Raw genomic sequence first — 20,197 nt, 5'->3', positions numbered from 1 at the left:
AGGGTCAGGGTGGGTTGATTTCATAGAGTTGCCGAGCTCTGGAAGTGAAAGGGGGGAGCGCTTGGCAAATGCCCTCGAATCATCTGATGCCCTTAAGACCACTTCCTCCCCAACCAGCAGCACCACCACCTCACTCCCAGCCTTGTCCAGGGAGGAAGGGGGGGTGGAGTGTACGATGCTCCTGTGCCTAATATCCTGTGTTCAGCGGGATCAACACGTCACATAGATTTTATTGTTTGTTTTTTAGCAGGCAGCACTGGAATGCTATGAAGGACGAGGCTCCAGATATTTTTTGACTTTACTTATTTTTCTTTGTTTGGGTTCAATGTTTTTAAAATCCGTAAGATTTCTGTATTGCAATAAAAGGTGGTTATTTAAATCAGGATTGTCCTCATTAGAACTGTGTGACTGATCTTGTGGGATGGCTTGCTTATTAAACGATTGATTGTTTGTATGGAAGATATTTAAAGCAGGGCTTCCCAACCCTGGTCCTGGGGACCCCATGTGTCAACTGAGCTCTCAATTACTTAACTAAACCGTTAATGTTGTTGAAGCTGACACCCTGGGATCCTTCGAGAAGCTGCTTGATGAGATTCTGGGATCAATAAGCTACTAACAACCAAACGAGCAAGATGGGCCGAATGGCCTCCTCTCGTTTGGAAACTTTCTTATGTTCTTATGGAACTAATAATTAGCTTAATTGGGCCTTTTTAATTGTTGTATGCTGTTAAACACTTGGAGATTTTAGCTTAACTATAAAATGTTATAAGTAATGTGAAATCTGCAACTTTTGAGGAGCTGAGAACAATTAAAAAGGTCTAATTAAGCTACTTTTGTTTTGGGGACTTTTTCAACCTGAAAAAATAAACAAGGACCAGGGGTCACAAATGGAGATTAGATAAAGGGGCATTCAGAACAGAAAATAGGAGGCACTTGTTTACACAGAGAATTGTGAGGGTCTGGAACCAACTCCCCAGTAATGTTGTTGAAGCTGACACCCTGGGATCCTTCAAGAAGCTGCTTGATGAGATTCTGGGATCAATAAGCTACTAACAACCAAACGAGCAAGATGGGCTGAATGGCCTCCTCTCGTTTGGAAACTTTCTTCTGTTCTTATGTACTTCTTAGTTCAATTAAGGTTCTAGTTCAGTAACTGAGAGCTCAGTTGGAATGAAAACAAGACACAGGGGGTCCCAGGACCGGAGTTGAGAAGCTGTGCCCTAGATGCAAGCACTCTGAGTACCACTCACAAGCACCACAAACCTGCAGGGGTGGACGAATACTTCTGTAGGTATAAACACTGTATATTGACATTTTAAAAATATGAAACTGTGAACTTGAACAGGCTGAGTCTTTGAAATTTGGTTGATGTTTTTTTTAAATGGGAGTGACTATCCTGAATGGGCGTGGCTTCACCCGTCACACACAGTATAGCATGTCAATTTTGAGCTGGTGTATTGCCACTGCGTTTCAGACCAGGGAGGAGAGCACTGCTTTGAATGGTAAAGTACTGGCTTTCTTATAAAATGTATTTTGATGTATGTGTTTATATGCACACTGAGAAAGTATCTAATGGAAATCAAGTAAAGTTTTTTGTAAGTGAACATATCTAGTTTGTATATGTTTAATATAAGTTAAACCATTGCAAAATACATGAAGGTCATTGTTAGGTGAACGCATTTCAGTGTTATTCATATTATAAGGGTTTGTTTTGTAGTTCTGTATTTTAGAATGGTTATATATGTAATGAAAATTCAGTAGAATCCCTATTAGACCAAGTTAGTAAAATAGTCTGAATGTGAGAGAGAGGCGGTGCTAAAGTAGGGAGACCTGCAGAGTCTATACAACACAAACATGTAAAATGCATTTTAAACACACAGGAATATTAATATATTATCGATATGAGGGGTCTGTTTTGTATTTTATGTCTATATAATGAATACATTAAATATTATTTTGAAATAACATCAATAAACGTGACTTGGGTCTATATGGCGCGGCTTACTGGATTGTATTAGACTCCTTATAATCCTTCTGTTTGACCATCAAAGAGATCACTGAGTTAGTAAACTGCTCTGAATACAACAGAGGACTGCTGCTAATGGAGGGGGCCCAGCAGAGTGTTTTGATTGGTGTCGAGGGGTGTGGGGGATAATGGGTTGGCTCCCTGTCAGAAACACGTGGGGATGTGGCTGGAGTCGTCAATTCGATACATAATTAATTATTAATTAACCACAGGTGCATAAAAAGGGTGCTCACACAGGTGTTAATGTGAGAGCTGGTGATGAAGGTGCAGGTTCAGGTGCAGGTGCAGGTGAAGGTGCAGGTGGTTATTGCTGGATGGTGCTCTGCTGGTGTTCAGGGGAAACCGCAGGCTATGTAAGGGGTGTTTTGTTCTGTTTAAATCTTTGGTTTGGCCACTGTGCCTGTTTATTTTGTTCTAGTGTTTTTGCTTATTATTTTTGGTTCTTAAACCAGTTATTAAAAGCATGCATTAGAGTTTTGAACTGCAGCCTCTTGTCTCTGAGTCTCTCTCCCTGCCAGTAATAGCGTAGGCAGCGATGCTACCCTGTCACTGACCATCAAGAGGCTTCCTGTACTTGCAGCCTGTAAGCTCTGGATTTGACTCCAGCACACTTTGCATAACCCTGCTGCTAGCCCTGCTTCAACCTGGCTGCTAGGGAAAAATTCAAATCTCTATGCATCTATAAACTGGCCCAAACAAATCAGATGTTTTCAACACTGTGAAAGTGAAGCGTTTAACACGTCCATTGCCAGGTCTTTAAGCAAATTCAGCAGAAGCAAGTCAATGATTATGTTTAGTCTTTGACTAATGGATGGAGACCTGCAGAGCATCTCACAATTGAAAGTGCTGACAGATTAGTCTTAGTGGTGAGCTGTTCAGTGTCTATATAAAATATAATACAAACCCATTGCTTTCAATTCCAGCTGTCCTTATAGGTCGGTGCATTAGCCCAAACAAATCAGATGCTGCAAAAGCTTTCTTTTTTTTTTTTATAAATTATTTTTACCTGGGTTTTCACCCCAATTTAGCATGCCCAATCTGTATCCCCGGCTCACCGCTCGCAACCCCCCCGCCGATTCGGGAAACGGAGGCTGGAACATGCGTCCTCCGAAACGTGCTCCTTCCAAGCCGTCATTTTTCGCACTGCAGATCCACAGCAATGCCACTAGACCTATAGTGCCGGAGGACAACACAGATCTGGCGGCTCCGCTGCAGAGCCACAGGCGCCCTATCGGCCACAGGGGTCGCTGATGCGCGGTGAGCCGTGGATTCCCCTGCCGACCTAAGCCCTCCCTACCCGGGCAGCGCTCAGTCAATTGTGCGCCGCCCCCTAGGAACTCTCGGTCACGGTCAGCTGTGACATAGCCTGGATTCGAACCTGCGATCTCCAGGCTATAGGGCACATCCTGCGAGGAGCGCCTTTACTGGATGCGCCACTCGGGATCCCCCGCTGCAAAAGCTTTCTAACGCTTCATTGCAGGGTCTTTAACCAAATGCAACTGAAGGATTATGTTTAGTGCTTTGAAAAAAAGTATTTTTAGTTAAAAAATATATATATTCCTAGTACAAGTGATTTTATAAAATGCTGACCTGAAATTGGTTCTGTATTGCAAAACTTGAATTAGTGGCTGATCAGTAAAGCAATGATTTCGCAGTGCAGATTGGGGTCTGTGAAACCTAAATCACTTCCCTTCCATTTCTATTTTCGCTCCTCCTGGATTGTCTATATGAATGAGCCGCCTCACTCCAAACATACCTATCAGCCTTCCTCTTAACCCCTTGGGACGGGGTACCCCGCGCCCCTGTGTGTATTTTGTATTATTATTGTTATTTAAAGGTTTTGTGTTTGTTTAAAACGATGTTGTGTTATTATTGTTTTACAGCCTGGATGGGTTAATATTTCCCATCCAGCTAAACGTGTGCATAACGTTGCATCTCCAAATGAATCAAGCGACTGCCACTTTCGAGATGGTCGGGTTATATAAATATCAGCTGCTCATGTGGGTCGGATGCAGAGAACATTTTCCCGCAGCGGCATATCTGGGTCTAGCCAATCAGATCCGTGGTGTGGGATACGTCATGTCTTGATGAACTCGAATATCCATCAACAGGGAGGAGCTACTGATAGCTGAAGTTTCTCAGAGTCCCGATTCTTATAGAAATAAGAATCTCAAGGACGTTGGTTATGGGTCTATTGAATGATCCAAAACAAATACTAACCGCTTACACCCTGCATTAATCCAGTTACTTGACCTCCTGTATCATTTGTCAGATATACACGTCAAGTAATTAACCATTTGCCAGCCGACTGATTATTTGTATACAATGTGATCCATTTTTTAATAGCAGCGCCTATACAACTACAGATACAGTACCACAGTCCAGTCTTGTTAAGTGCGGTGCTGGGTATATAATTGTAGAAAAAGGCTTTCACATTGTATCCCGAAATAAATATCATATTTTCCATACATATCCTTCGGTAAATAAAAAGCAAATATTTCTGAGTGGTGTTCTGCTAAGGGAACTTATAACGTTAGATCCTGATAAATATTTCTGGAGATGGACATGGTCGTTCACGCTGGGTTCAAGCAGTAAAAGTTCAAGAACGATATACATTTTTTGAGTTGTTGTACAGTGCTGCGAGGTGGTAGGCTGTCTATTTTTTATCGCCGCGTAACAACCATTGATGTGTAGCCACCAACCAAAGCGGTGTTGCTGCGCGCCGCCGCGCTTCACTCCCCGCAAGCGGTGCCGCGCCGCTCATGCGTGTCCTAGGCTGTTTTGTTTAGTGATGGGGAAAGTGAAGCCTCCTGAACCACTGAACCCTCTGAATCATTTGGTTTGCAAAAAGATTCACTGAGCCGAGGCACAGGAAGCGCTCCTGCTCTTTAGTGCCATCTCTTGGTAGATCTGCACAACTCAACACATTGAGAGAGAAGCCATTTAGTAAAGTGGACAATAGCACTAATGCTCAGAGAAGGGAATGTGTTAGAGAGTGACATTTCATAATCTAACTGGTTATACATTTTTTTCTGGTATGTGGTCGCATTTTTCAAACAATAGTGCAAAACAAGTGCTTGACGATACGCTGGTCTGCACAGAACACACTCTTCTCTGAGAAAAAAAACAGTTTCATCAGGGGGACCCTTTTTTGGGTACAATGACTTTAAAAAAAATAGATTTTAAAATATGCACCAAGTTTGCAGTAAAACGCTTTGAGAAGACCTTCCTCTGGCTGGGATTCCTCCTCGCAACAGACTGGAGACAAGCCCCTCCAGGGTGTGTATTTGTTCTGATTAGTAATCACACTTCTCTGGGGTATTGCTTGTGGAATTGCTAATCATATAGACACTGATGGGTTCACATTTCCATGTTCCAGTGATATAGGTGTGTATCTCTCCACTGCCGACCCTTCATCTCATCACTCTGCATCTCCCAGACCATCTCAGCACCAAGGAGTCTGTCTGTCTGCTGGTCACTCTGCTTGACCGCTCGCTCGCTGGGATGGAGAAGAGCCTGGTGGTCATCCTTCTGCTCGCAGGTAGGACCCTCTTCGCATGGTTGATCTCTCTCTTCTATGGGAAATCACTCTGTCGTGTTAGACCAAGGGTCTCCAACCCTGGTCCTGGAGATCTACATGGTCTCTGGTTTTCATTTCAACCAAGCTCTCAGTTACTTAATTGAACCAATTATTGGCCTAATTAGTGAAGATTAACATGGGTTTCAGATCTTTAGCCACAGATGACGTAAAGACACCTAACAAACCTGCAGGACCAGGGCTCGAGACGCCTGTGTTACTGTGAGAAGAAGAGCATAAATATTATCAGAATATATTATCACACAACAATATATGTCTCGAGCTGGTTTGGGGCAGCATGAACAATAGGGTTGCCACCTGGCCCCATAATCCCGGGACACTTTAAGACAGGTCAGGATTTTCAACCCACCTCTCTAACCCAACTCCCCAGTAATGTTGTTGAAGCCGACACCCTGGGATCCTTCAAGAAGCTGCTTGATGAGATTCTGGGATCAATAAGCTACTAACAACCAAACGAGCAAGATGGGCTGAATGGGGCCTCCTCTCGTTTGGAAACTTTCTTATGTTCTGATGTTGTTAAATGAATTGATTTTACTGCACATGTAAAGTGCGTGTGAACTGTGGCTAAAGGAATTGAATTGTTTTGCTAAATGGTTACTAGAAGCACACACCACAAGGTTGAACGAGAAGAGAGCGCGGGTGAGTGCAAAATTCTCTGTAACGAGGGAGTTGCATTATTTAGATAGATATTGTGCACCAGATACAATTGCGGTCTGGATGCTCTCTCCCCTGACAGAATCGCCGCTGCAATCAAACGATTAAACCCATTTATCGAGGCCGCTCACGCAGGTCGAAAACTCATTTTACTGCTCTTGTTGATATAAAATCGATTTATTTCCGATTTAGAGGCGAGTTAAAAATTATGGGGCCAGTTGACCACGCTAATGCATAAGTAAGCAAAATATACAAAAATGAAAAACATTTAATAAGAAACCGCCGTCATTGTCATGCTCGGTACAGCAAGCACAGCACCAGAGAGAAGGAATAAGCGTCACAACCCTCGCAGTCTTTACAAGAAACGCTTCCATTTCCTTTGCTGTTTTCGCAGTTGTCCACATCGCAGTATGACCTGAAGGGGGCGCCGATAGGCTGACGAATAATAAGTAAAACAAATGTGTGCAATAACGATTCAAACTAAGAAATAACATGACGAAAGACACGAAAGAGCTTTATTATTCATCAGCCAATCGGCGACCTCCCCTCAAGCCGATTGGCTGACGAATAATAAGGCGGGCTACCCGACCGACCCTATTTCTTCCTAAATATGTTTTGGGGATAACGGGCTACACTGTGCGCGGCCACGTTTTCGCTCATGCGATTTTCTGAAAGCCGCAAAGAAAAAAATATCTTTAATTCATACAAAATGTTGGGGTCTGAGCAGCACGGCTGCAGCGTATCGCCAAGTAGTTTTGCACAATTTGAAAAATTCCACCCGATCTGATTGAGATCAGTCAATTAAATGGGACATTATCAAGCAAAAATCATCCCATAGGAATGGGCCAGTAGGTACCTACTAGCCTCCCAACAGGTAGAGCAGGTCCAGTTCAAGCGCTTTAATGGACGCCACTAGAGGGCGCTAAAAAGCGGTGTTGAAATAATAGTACAAATTACCAGTTTTAAATAATCCTTGTCTTATCCTAAACATTTTTACACCAGACATTTAGTGTATGTTAAACAGCTTTTGTTTTTATTTATTTATTATTATTATTATTATTATTATTATTATTATTATTATTATTTGAAATGCTTAATTTTTTTTTTTTTGAGTGAGGGGGGAGGACCAGTGAGGAGTGAATAGTCAGATTATTTTCCAAATGGTTTCATGTGGGTACATCCGGCATTAACATGTTTGAAAATCCAGTATTGCACCAAATATAGCCTTACAGCCACATAATAATTCTCAAGAACAGGTACGGATAGCTCTCCTGGTTCAGAGAGTGAGAGTCTCCTTTTCTTTATTCTGGGCTGGGACCCTTCCAGAGAAAATCTACCCAACAGAGAGATTGCCAGCATTTTCCAGTTCAGCATCTTCTACTGTTAATTCTAATTATTCTACTCATTATTGGTAGCCTAAAACTTAGCTCCAATCTTCACATAATATAATTCTTTACATGAAAATAAACATTTCCCCATCCATCTAACTGTATGACTATTCAAGCAGGTAGGTCATTTATTTGCAAGTTCCCTAACAATCCAACGTAGTTTCAGAAAGCTGAAACTGATAAAAAATGATCTCCGAACCTCCATGGGCCAAGAACGCTTGTTCAATCTAGCCATTATATCCACTGAATTTGCATTGGCCAACTCTCTGAACTATGACCATGTCATCAATGACTTTGCATCACTGAAAGCAAGAAAAGTACATTTGCAGGCTATAGGGTTTCGTTTCTATTGGTGCATTCCATTGGATATTTACAAAGATTTTGAACCCTTCTTTAATTTGTTTTTTTATTCGCTGACTGCAAGTTCCGGGGGGGGGGGGGGTCCTGGATTCATAGCTCTTACAGGGCGCCATCAATGATCTGCACGGCTGTGGGTGGAGGGTCTCTATAAAAAGGATCCCCTGACACACACACCCCAGTTCCTGAGAGCTGGGACCGGACAGATCATGGCTACAATGATCAATCAATCAATCAATCAATCAATCTTTATTTTATATAGCGTCTTTCATAGTGGACCACCATCACAAAGCGCTTTACAAGATCCAGTAACAACAAGAAAATCCATAATACTTTAAATACAGAGAAATGCATAATACATTATTATTATTATTTATTTCTTAGCAGACACCCTTATCCAGGGCAACTTACAATTCTTACAACATATCACATTATTTTTACATACAATTCCCCATTTATACAGTTGGGTTTTTACTGGTGCAATCTAGGTAAAGTACCCTGCTCAAGGGTACAGCAGCACTGTCCCCCCACCTGGGATTGAACCCACGACCCTCTGGTCAAGAGGCCAGAGCCCTAACCACAACTCCACACTGCTGCCCCTGATCTCCGAGTCAGTGTGGAACCAGGATTAGGGTTTGACACTTTAATTGCAGAAAGCTCAGGGATTAGTTTAGGGATTTTTAAAACCGATTCGAAGTACAGTGAGCAGGGGTGTGTCCGCGGGACCTCCTTTGTACAGCAGTAAGAGCAGCACAGCGACGTTTTCACGGCACCTTGTGAAGACAGTAGTGTATTGTCACCCGGGTGACACCATCGTCGGTACCTGCCTGTGTTTTGTTCCTGTGTGCTGCAACAAAAGACATCTTGGGTGCCTGTGTGGCGTGACAACGCCAGTTCCGCCTCTGTGTCTCTCATGTCGAGCGCATAACCCACACCTCCCGCTATCGCAGCATAAATACAGATCATTTAACTTTTAAGAAAAAAGTTCCGACCCGTTCGGCGACAGTGAAGATATGCCTGCACGGTCATGTGGTCACTAACAACCAACCAGAGCACTTAGTTTGCCCATGACATTGCATCATCGTCTTGTGTGGTTTCAATCTTTCAATAGCCACAAGTTTTTCAATACTGTTTTTCAGGGCTCTGTGAAGACGCTTCCTGCCACAACAGAACATACATTCCAGTGAAAACTCTAAAACGCTGGGCTGAAGCTCGTAGCTACTGCAGAGAGAAGCACACAGACCTGGTGACTGTGCACAGCCTGGAAGAACAACAGCAGATCCTGAATGTTGCAAAGGATTACCAGTTCTGGATCGGGCTGTATCGGGACAGTGATAACTGGCAGTGGTCCACTGGAGATGCGGTCAGCTACACTAAGTGGGTGGCTGGTTCTGACTGGCTCTTCTGTGCTACAGCCAATGCAGCAGGCAGCTGGGAAAAGTCATTTTGCCGTGATCTGAAACCTTTCATGTGCTACAACGGTAAAGTGCGATTTCATTTCTGTGATGACAGCAAGGGCAAATCTGAATGAGCATAATGCATATTATTAGAATTATTATTATGACATTTTAAAAAAATACTGTTATCAACTGAAAAAAATCGTAAATGTTTCTATGTGGGTATTATTAACAATGAAGTTTTCTAAATTGTTGTGATATCATTCTTTTCCAATAACTGTAGGACTAGGCTGTGTGCTGCTCTTTCTACTTGAGTAGTTACAGTAGCTGACTTCTATTATATGTACACTTATGTAAACTATAGTAAGATCCAAAATGGAAAATTACCTATATGGTAACAGTATCCCTGGGAGACAGTCAGCATGGTTTTAGGAAAGGGAGATCGTGTCTAACTAACCTGCTTGATTTTTTTGAGGATGCAACATCGACAACGGATAACTGCAAAGCATATTATTATTTATTTCTTAGCAGACGTTCTTATCCAGGGTGACTTACAATTGTTACAAGATATCACATTATTTCACATTATACAGATATCACATTATTTTTTTTACATACAATTACCCATTTATACAGTTGGGGTTTTACTGGAGCAATCTAGGTAAAGTACCTTGCTCAAGGGTACAGCAGCAGTGTCCCCCACCTGGGATTGAACCCACAACTCTCCGGTCAAGAGTCCAGAGCCCTAACCACTACTCCACACTGCTGCCCCATATGATATGGTTTATTTAGATTTCCAGAAAGCTTTTGACAGTCCCGCATAAAAGATGAATTCTCAAACTGAACGCAGTAGAGATTCACGGAAATGCATGCACATAGATTAGGGAGTGATTAACATGTAGAAAACAGAAAGTACTGATTAGAGGAGAAACCTCAAAATGGAGCGAGGTAACCAGTGGTGTACCACAGGGATCAGTGTTAGGTCCTCTGCTATTCCTAATCTACATTAATGACACAGATTCTGGTATAGTAAGCAAACTTGTTAAATTTGCAGATGACACAAAAATAGGAGGAGTGGCAAACACTGTTGAAGCAGCAAAGGTCATTCAAAATGATCTAAACAGCATTCAGAACTGGGCAGACACATGGCAAATGACATTTAATAGAGAAAAGTGTAAGGTACTGCACGCAGGTAATAAAAATGTGCATTTTAAATATCATATGGGAGATACTGAAATTGAAGTAGGCAACTATGAAAAAGACCTAGCAGTTTATGTTGACTCAGAAATATCTTCATCTGGACAATGTGGGGAAGCTATAAAAAAAAAGGCCAACAAGATGCTCGGATATATTGTGAAAAGTGTTGAATTTAAATCAAGGGAAGTAATGTTAAAATTTAACAATGCATTAGTAAGACCTCACCTAGAATATTGTGTTCAGTTCTGGTCACCTCGTTACAAAAAGGATATTGCTGCTCTAGAAAGAGTGCAAAGAAGAGCAACCAGAATGATTCTGGGTTTAAAAGGCATGTCATATGCAGACAGGCTTAAAGAATTGATTCTATTCAGTCTTGAACAAAGAAGGCTACGCGGCGATCTGATTCAAGCATTCAAAATTCTAAAAGGTATTAACAATGTCGACCCAAGGGACTTTTTTGACCTGAAAAAAGAAACAAGGACCAGGGGTCACAAATGGAGATTAGATAAAGGGGCATTCAGAACAGAAAATAGGAGGCACTTTTTTACACAGAGAATTGTGAGGTTCTGGAACCAATTCCCCAGTAATGTTGTTGAAGCTGACTCCCTGGAATCTTTCAAGAAGCTGCTTGATGAGATTCTGGGATCAATAAGCTACTAACAACTAAACGAGCAAGATGGGTGAATGGCCTCCTCTCATTTGTAAACTTTCTTATGTTCTTATATTCTTATGTTCTAAATTAACGAGTGTTTCAGAGCAGACTCCCTGTCCACAATTCAGCAGGAGAGACACGAGCTACCATACCTCCACAGGTCACAGCCTCGTTCTTCTTTACAGAAACCAGCCACTCCAGTGAGAGAGATCATAGTGTAGCTGTCCTGCTTCTCCTCTCCTCCACAGCTCACAGTCTCTTTCATCTTTACAGAAACCAGCCACTCCAGTGAGAGAGATCACAGTGTAGCTATCCTGCTTCTCCTCTCCTCCACAGCTCACAGCCTCTTTCATCTCTACAGAAACCAGCCACTCCAGTGAGAGAGATCATAGTGTAGCTATCCTGCTTCTCCTCTCCTCCACAGCTCACAGCCTCTTTCATCTTTACAGAAACCAGCCACTCCAGTGAGAGAGATCACAGTGTAGCAATCCTGCTTCTCCTCTCCTCCTCAGCTCACAACCTCTTTCATCTTTACAGAAACCAGCAACATCTCTGAGAGATACACCCTGATTAGCACACTGAAAACCTGGCCTGACGCTCAGCAGTACTGTAGACAACACCACACCGACCTGGTCAGTATAAATAGCGCCATTGAAAATGAAGACATAAAGAAGAAAGCTCCGGCCAGTCCCTTCTGGATCGGCCTGTTCAATAACCCGTGGACATGGGCTGACGGTGGGAACTCAACATTTCAAAACTGGAATATTGGTCAACCAAATGGTGGCAGTGAGAAATGTGTTTTAATGTATTCCCCTAACCAAGGGAAATGGGAGGATTTGGCTTGCGGCTACTGGAAATACTTTGTTTGCTATAAAGGTAAGGATCTCTGTTCATTCTGGCTTCTCTTTGAGCTCAGTGTTCAGTTCCAGTTTAATATACAGCATAGTAGGACACATCATTATTTTTATTTGTTTATTTAGCAGAAGCTTTTATCCAAGGCGGCTTACAGAGGCTAGGGGGTGTGAACTATGCATCAGCTGCAGAGTCACTTACAACAACGTCTCACCCGAAAGACGGAGAACAAGGAGGTGAAGTGACTTGCTCAGAGTCACACAATAAGTCAGTGGCTGACCTGGGATTTGAACCGGGGACCTTCTGGTTACAAGCCCTTTTCTTTGACCACTGGACCACACAGCCTCCATTATAGATAATGCGTGAGAAAATAAATGCGAGGATGTGAATTTAACAATGCATTATTTAAAAAAAAAAAATCACTATAGTAATTGTTCATTATAGATGCACTGGAAAAATGCTTAACGAATAAGACCTAGGAGTTTATGTTGACTCAGAAATGTCTTCATCTAGACAATGTGGGGAAGCTATAAAAAAGGCCAACAAGATGCTCGGATATATTGTAAGAAGTGTTGAATTTAAATCAAGGGAAGTAATGTTAAAACTTTACAATGCATTAGTAAGACCTCACCTAGAATATTGTGTTCCGTTCTGGTCACCTCGTTACAAAAAGGATATTGCTGCTCTAGAAAGTGTGCAAAGAAGAGCAACCAGAATTATCCCGGGTTTAAAAGGCATGTCGTATGCAGACAGGCTAAAAGAATTGAATCTATTCAGTCTTGGACAAAGAAGACTACGCGGCGATCTGATTCAAGCATTCAGAATCCTAAAATGTATAGACAATGTTGACCCAGGGGACCTGAAAAAAGAAACAAGGACCAGGGGTCACAAATGGAGATTAGATAAAGGGGCATTCAGAACAGAAAATAGGAGGCACTTTTTTACACAGAGAATTGTGAGGGTCTGGAACCAACTCCCCAGTAATGTTGTTGAAGCCGACACCCTGGGATCCTTCAAGAAGCTGCTTAATGAGATTCTGAGATCAATAAGCTACAAACAACCAAACAAGCAAGATGGGCTGAATGGCCTCCTCTCGTTTGTAAACTTTCTTATGTTCTTATGTAAGTATCGTCTAGTTCTTGTGTGTGCAGTCTTATAAAGGGTGTGTTGTCCCTTTCAGTTGAGACATTTTGAAAAGGCGCCTCACAGCTTTCCTTGCACCTTCCAGTGCCTCACTCATAATCTGGAAACAGGCGCTTTAAATAGACTCCCTAATAACAGGCTTGATTGAGAATTTACAAAATATAACCCCTTAATACCTGTTCTGGGATTCAAAAACATTCCTGCAAGGTCATGTGGTCAGTAACAACCAATCAGAGCACTTAGTTTGCCCATGACATTGTATCATCGTCTTGTGTGGTTTCAATCTTTCAATAGCCACAAGTCTTTCAACACTGTTTTTCAGGGCTTTGTGAAAACGCTTCCTGCCCCAACAGAACATACATTCCAGTGAGAGATATAAAAAGTTGGACTGACGCTCGTAGCTACTGCAGAGAGAAGTACACAGACCTGGTGACTGTGCGCAGCCTGGAAGAACAACAGCAGATTCTGAATGTTGCAAAGGATTACGAGTTCTGGATCGGGCTGTATCGGGACAGTGATAACTGGCAGTGGTCCACTGGAGATGCGGTCAGCTACACTAAGTGGGTGGCTGGTATTGACACACTCTTCTGTGCTACAGCCGATGCAACAGGCAGCTGGGACAAGTCATCCTGCCGTGATCAGAAACCTTTCATGTGCTACACCGGTAAAGTGCAATTTCATTTCTGTGATGACAGCAAGGGCAAATCTGAATGAGATTAATGTATATTATTAGAAATATTTTTATTATGACATTTTAAAAAAAATACTGTTATCAACTGAAAAAAAATCTAAAATGTTATTGTGGGTATTATTAACAATGCAGTTTTCTAAATTGTTGTGATATCATTCTTTTCCAGTCACTGCAGGACTATGCTGTGCGCTGCTCTTTCTACTTTAGTAGTTACAGTAGCTAAATTAACGAGTGTTTCAGAGCAGACTCCCTGTCCACAATTCAGCAGGAGAGACACGAGCTACCATACCTCCACAGGTCACAGCCTCGTCCTTCTTTACAGAAACCAGCCACTCCAGTGAGTGAGATCACAGTGTAGCTATCCTGCTTCTCCTCTCCTCCACAGCTCACAGCCTCTTTCATCTTTACAGAAACCAGCAACATCACTGAGAGATACACCCTGATTAGCACACTGAAAACCTGGTCTGACGCTCAGCAGTACTGTAGACAATACCACACCGACCTGGTCAGTATAAAGAGTGCCAGTGAAAATGAAGACATAAAGAAGAAAGCTCCGGCCAGTCCCTTCTGGATCGGTCTGTTCAATAACCCGTGGAAGTGGGCTGACGAGGAGAACTCAACATTTCAAAACTGGAACATTTTTGAACCAGCAGGTGGCTATGCTAAATGTGTTTTAATGTATTCCCCTAACCAAGGGAAATGGGACGATTGGCCTTGCGACGACTGGAAATACTTTGTTTGCTATGATGGTAAGGATCTCTGTTCATTCTGTGTTCAGTTCCAGTTTAATATACAGCATAGTAGGATACATCATTATAGATAATGCGTGAGAAAACAAATGCGAGGACGTGAATTTAACAATGCATTATTTAAAAAAAAGAATCACTATTGTAATTGTTCATTATAGATTCACTGGAAAAAATGCTTAACGAATAAGTATCACCTTCTTTCCTTTTTCTGTTGGGGGAGGGAACATGCTTAAAATCTTTAACATCTTCAAAGAGGTGACATAGTTAACCCGAATCAATACTTTAAGCACAGAAGCCAGGACCGGAGGACGCAGCTGGAAATTAAGTGGAGATAGATTTAGGACAGAGTGAAGGAGACCCTTCTTCACACAGAGAGTGGAAACCTAGTCATGTTGTTGAGACAAAATCCTCGGCCCAAGTTGAATTTTGGTAACACATCTTTATGTGTCCGGTCATTTATGTGGCTGATCATTTTTCTAACTTCTGGAAGAATATTTGCATCTCAAGTGGGGTGGGGGTGGGGGGCTGGCTGTGTCAATGAATCTGCTGCTCATATAAACATCACATCTCTGTCAAAGTTCAGGATATTGATCAGAAATGGGAATATCCAGACCAAGTCATTTGTAGTTCTTGTGGTGTGCAGTTTTATAAAGGGTGTGTTGTCCCTTTCAGTTGAGACATTTTGAAAAGGCGCCTCGCAGCTTCCCTCGCACCTTCTCTCTAAACAGGGCTGGTAATGATTTTTATATTCGCCTTGAATACCTGGCAGCTGCTTTCTCTCACACACTGGCCACAGCTGTGAGGCTTCCAGTGCCTCGCTCATAATCTGGGAACAGGCGCTTTAAATAGACTCCCTAATGACAGGCTTGATTGACAGTTTACAAAATATAACCCCTTAATACCAGATCCGGGGTTCAGAAACCTTTCACACAGGGTTCCCTGGTTCTAACAGGTGTTGTTGGAGGGTGGAGTCTATATCCTGCGTCACACGCCCCTATTAGCAGTCCTACTTAGCACAGCCCTCTCAAACGCACGTTCTGGGTGTGTTAGGAAAGAGTCGGCTCAGCTTGATCAGTTTCCACGTGACGGCAATCTGTGCTCGCTGATGATTCTTCCTCCGATTGGTTCAGTTACTAAAGACGTCTCTTGGGTGTAAGGTTTGTATTACCATTATTGAAAAGTACTTGTTTTTCTTACAGATTCAAATTCCACAACCACAGCACCAGAAACCACAGAACAATCAACTGAAACCACAGAACAATCAACTGAAACCACAGAACAATCAATTGAAACCACAGAACGACCAACTGAAACCACAGAACGATCAACTGAAACCACAGAACTATCAAGTGAAACCACAGAACGACCAACTGAAACCACAGAACGATCCACTGAAACCACAGAACGACCAACTGAAACCACAGAACGATCAACTGAAACCACAGAACGACCAACTGAAACCACAGAACGACCAACTGAAACCCAGACCTCTCCAGGACCAGGTATCATGTCTATATACCTTTCTGTAACTTCATGGGTCCCATTTTGATAAAAGCAAAGAAAAAAAACTGTGTGTAATGAATGAACTCTCATCTCAGGCGACTGAATTCAATGGAAAGGTAAGGGCTGTTTTCTCCAACGTACTCTTCATCAGAATTGGGCAACCTGAGTCACATCCCCAGTAGCATTACACTTAGAAATCTGTTGTCTTGTGCAGAAATACATACAGTGAATATTATTCTTAACATACACTGCCTGACCTTACTGGTAACAAACTTTAAATATGTAAGCAGCTAAGTTTGAATTTTTGATTCTTCTGGTGCCTCCAGTCAGGAACAGCGAAGGAATCCTGTTTTCGAAATCGATCAAACCAAAAGGCAAGCCGTAGATATTGCACAGTTAGAAAGAAGGCCTTCAGGGACTTCTCAAGCAGTCTCTTTACACGCAGCGTTCTTTTTGTAATAACGTGGCTTCTAATATCTTTAAAGCTGTCGCTGGGCTTCCACTTATTTGAAGACTTTGGTCTCTCTGCATCTTTTAACTTGGTGGGTCTTGCATACAAAGAATGCCAGAGACCGCACATCGATTAGACATAGTCTTGTGAGGTTTAGAAGAGAAGTGACATTTTAAAAAAAGGACCAAGTTGATGTAGAAGTGAAGGCATGATTGGGGAAGAACCTGGCCCTGAGTTTCAAACATAAATCCAATCTTGACCTGATTTCACTTTGATTTATTTACAGAATCAAGTCCGGCAGCCAAAGCTCCAGGAACTACAAAACCATCAACTGGAACCCAGACCTCTCCTAAACCAGGTATGCTGTTGTGTTGAAATCCGACCAGAACATTTCACAGGTACAAGCCAGCCACGTTAGAGTAAGAGTATGAGCTGGATAAAGATGTGATTTCAGTTCAGTGGGATCTGGAGCTCACTGCAATGTGGGCAGTTTGCAGTTAGTGTCTGTGGTGTTTATAATCAGAGTAAGTGGTTCTGTCTGTATAGCCTGTCTGCACCCTTTCTAACCCATGCTGTGTCAATTGCTCTGTTTCTCCGCACAGGAAAACGCAGGCAGGTGGTGAGGATTGAGATAAATGCAGCAGAGGGATTGGACCCTGAAGACCCAAAGATCTCAAATGCCATTTTAGCTCAGGTAGTGTACAATGGGGCTTCCACAGTGCTGTTGGGTGTCTCTGTGTGTCTCTTCACTTTGACAGTTCCCACACGCTCTCTGGACAGGAGCTCCTTAAAGAGGAGTTATTATCTTGAGAAAAAATTGAAATACGAGATAGCACGTACTTTACCATGCAACTCCAGTAGACAGATCAATGACCAAGTTGTTCAAATTCCTTCAGATTGCCATCAAACAGTTTTATTTTTAATTAGCAGGCGTTCCAGGTGTCATTTTCAGCATCCTTAAACAGAACAAGGCATGGTTTTCCCAGCTCTGAAATGCGTGCAGCTCTCCTGAGATGAGCTTTACTGGGTTTGCTATCAAGGGCTGAGAGCCTGGCTGCTCTGAACGGCCTCTTGTGGTTCCCAGCTCTCCTCCTGTTCCTGTGTTCTTGTAACATGGAGTCTTGTGCTCGTTTCAGCTTCAAGAGCGCTTACCCAAAGGCATGACGCTGCGCTGGAAAAAGAAAGACGGGAAGATTTTCCACAAGCAGGAAGAGGAGGAGGAGGAGAAGGAGACGGAGACGTGCTCCAAACCCTGAGATAGCACAGCCTGGCCAGCACCCCAAATTCACTGACCTGCTTTTAGATTATTAACCTTGCTTTTAAAGGGATATTTTACATTTGCATTGTCTGAGTGATTCATTTCTTATAGCTGTTTAATATGACTTTAGTGTTCTCTACCGGTGTCTATTTCAATTACTGCTCAGATGCATCCAGAACTATCAAACCTTCAACGGTGCTGAATTTAGAATGATTAAACCCAAATTCAGTGACAAGATTTGATTAAGTCTTTCTCGGTGTCTTCAAAATATGAAAAATGCGTCATGGCATTAGACATGACAGATGCACACCCCCTAGTGGTCATTTCAAACAACTTCAGCATTAATTCATTCATCTTTCAGGAGTCTTATCATGAGCAGCAGCAGCCTCTGTGGTTGAAAAAGGACATCAATTCAGTAAGCCTGGTAAAGAACAATCCAAGTAGAAATAGCAAAAAAGGATTATACAGAACACTCGTAATAGGATATAAATCTCTTTAAATATTATTATCATTACTATTTTTTAATTATATACAATTATTTTAGTTTGAAGGTCTAGTGTGGTCAGGCTGATCTCAGTGCATGTTTTGGGAGATGGATTATTGTTAAGAATTTTTATTTCACATTTTAATTCAAGGGTGTCATGGTGTGTCGTGCGTCTCTTATTTAGAGGTGTTGCCTCTTGCAGTTTGAGGGGCAACAGTCTTAGGAAACATTTGATTGGTGTGTTTTAATCAGGCAATAGAACCCGAAGGAGAGGGCTTTATCGTGGGGTAAGCCCCGCCTCGTGGCGTGAAATGTCCCGAGCCGAAAGCGAGGGCGACTCACACATAACGAGAAGGAAAACGTTTAAATAACGACAATTATTTTAAATGGTACATTTAAACAGCATCTTAGAGAGGTTTACAAGACATGGCTATTGTGGAATACAATATAATGAGAGCGCAAACACATCATACAGCAGGTTAATAGGGTAGAAATATATTTGCATTACTTATTAAATTAATGTCCACCAAGTAATCTCATTATTATTATTATTATTATTATTATTATTATTATTATTATTATTATTATTATTATTATTATTAATAATAATAATAATAATAATAATAATAATAATCATCATCATTGTTTATTTGTGTTCATTTATGTTTTTCGGACCTGCTCTTAGTTGTATTCTGTTATTAGTGGTTTATTATAGAAATTAATAAAATAAGGGAAATGTTTATTAGAACGACAATTATTTAAAATGGTAAGTTTGGAGAGGTTTACAAGACATACAGTTTAAAAGGCAAAACTTTCCAAAGAAATTCTGTCTGTTTGTATTTCTCTACGCAAAATGTAGAGGAACACTTCTGGTAATGGATAAATTAATGGGCTACAAATTATCATTATTAATAGTAATATTTTTTCATTTATGTTTTTTTGGACCTGCTGTTAGTCATATTATGTTAGTGGTTTATTATAGAAATTAATAAAATACGTTTGATCAGAAAACTTGTTTCTGTGTGTTTTTTCCACGTGATTTTTTCTTAGTGATCCAATTAGAATCAGAATTATTTGCAAATACTGAATCGAAAGTGATAAAGGCTCGTCCTTCTGATTGCGCAATACTTTTTCAATTCAGCATTGCACTCCGGATACTTTAGACTATTTATCTATTTGAATAGTGATTACCTGAGATATATATAGATAGATAGATAGATAGATAGATAGATAGATAGATAGATAGATAGATAGCATCTGTATTTCTTATAAGCAGGTTTTACGGCAGTGTAGAGTGGTGGTTAGGATTCCAGACTTGCAACCAAGTGTTTGAGGTTTGATTCCCGGGTGGGGCACTGCTGTTGGCCCGTATATAAATAGCTTTGGATAAAAGCATCTGCTAAATTAATTAATTAATTAATTAATTAATTAATTAATTAATTAATTAATAACTGTGTGAATGAAATCACAGCACAGGCAGGGCTTGAAGTTCACTTTTTAAGGCACTAGTGAGGGTTCGCTACCTGCCTGGAAAGTAGGTAGCAACATGGTCTTATTCAGTCGAGCTTTATTCAACTAATCATAAAAACAATAATAATTACCTACTCTTTTAAATGGGCTAAATATCCCAAACGATCACATAGTATATTTAAATCAGAAAGTATTTATTGAAACCACCTTGTGCTCAACTAAGTAAAGCTCTCTGCCTGTGATTTTGCCAAGTATTCATTTGTACATATTCTGTAAATAATGTATAGGCCTATATTTAAATTTCCCTTTACTTTAAGAGTCTTGTAA

At 41.4% G+C, this 20,197-nt stretch overlaps 1 protein-coding gene across 2 annotated transcripts; it reads left to right on the top strand.

Moving 5' to 3' along the window:
• The first annotated feature begins 1,470 nt into the window (after positions 1-1,470).
• LOC117967266 (macrophage mannose receptor 1-like) lies at positions 1,471-19,405 on the top strand. Of its 2 annotated transcripts, none has more exons than XM_059018178.1 (10): positions 1,471-1,502; positions 5,406-5,567; positions 9,163-9,504; positions 11,807-12,145; positions 13,587-13,928; positions 14,366-14,704; positions 15,904-16,206; positions 16,945-17,016; positions 17,261-17,352; positions 17,795-19,405. In XM_059018178.1, the coding sequence occupies exons 2-10, from the start codon at positions 5,531-5,533 to the stop codon at positions 17,912-17,914; spliced, it is 1,986 nt and encodes a 661-aa protein (XP_058874161.1). In that variant the 5' UTR covers positions 1,471-1,502; positions 5,406-5,530; the 3' UTR covers positions 17,915-19,405. The 2 variants fall into 2 exon arrangements, with proteins under 2 accessions (XP_058874161.1, XP_058874162.1); XM_059018179.1 differs by lacking the exon at positions 1,471-1,502 and adding an exon at positions 2,316-2,379.
• The last annotated feature ends 792 nt before the right edge of the window (positions 19,406-20,197 follow it).

This window comes from Acipenser ruthenus, chromosome 58 (assembly GCF_902713425.1).
Source record: "Acipenser ruthenus chromosome 58, fAciRut3.2 maternal haplotype, whole genome shotgun sequence".
Lineage (NCBI taxonomy): Eukaryota > Metazoa > Chordata > Actinopteri > Acipenseriformes > Acipenseridae > Acipenser > Acipenser ruthenus.
The sequence above is the reverse complement of the archived record's forward strand: the minus strand, read 5'-3'. Positions and strand labels throughout refer to the sequence as shown.

What these genes read in the sequence shown, in the direction of transcription:
- LOC117967266 (XM_059018178.1), top strand. Translation starts at nt 5,531, where the DNA reads ATGGAGAAGAGCCTGGTGGTCATCCTTCTGCTCGCAG. An exon ending in ATACTTTGTTTGCTATAAAG is followed by an intron (nt 12,146 to 13,586) that starts GTAAGGATCTCT and finishes ACTGTTTTTCAG; the next exon opens with GGCTTTGTGAAAACGCTTCC. An exon ending in CCAGACCTCTCCAGGACCAG is followed by an intron (nt 16,207 to 16,944) that starts GTATCATGTCTA and finishes ATTTATTTACAG; the next exon opens with AATCAAGTCCGGCAGCCAAA.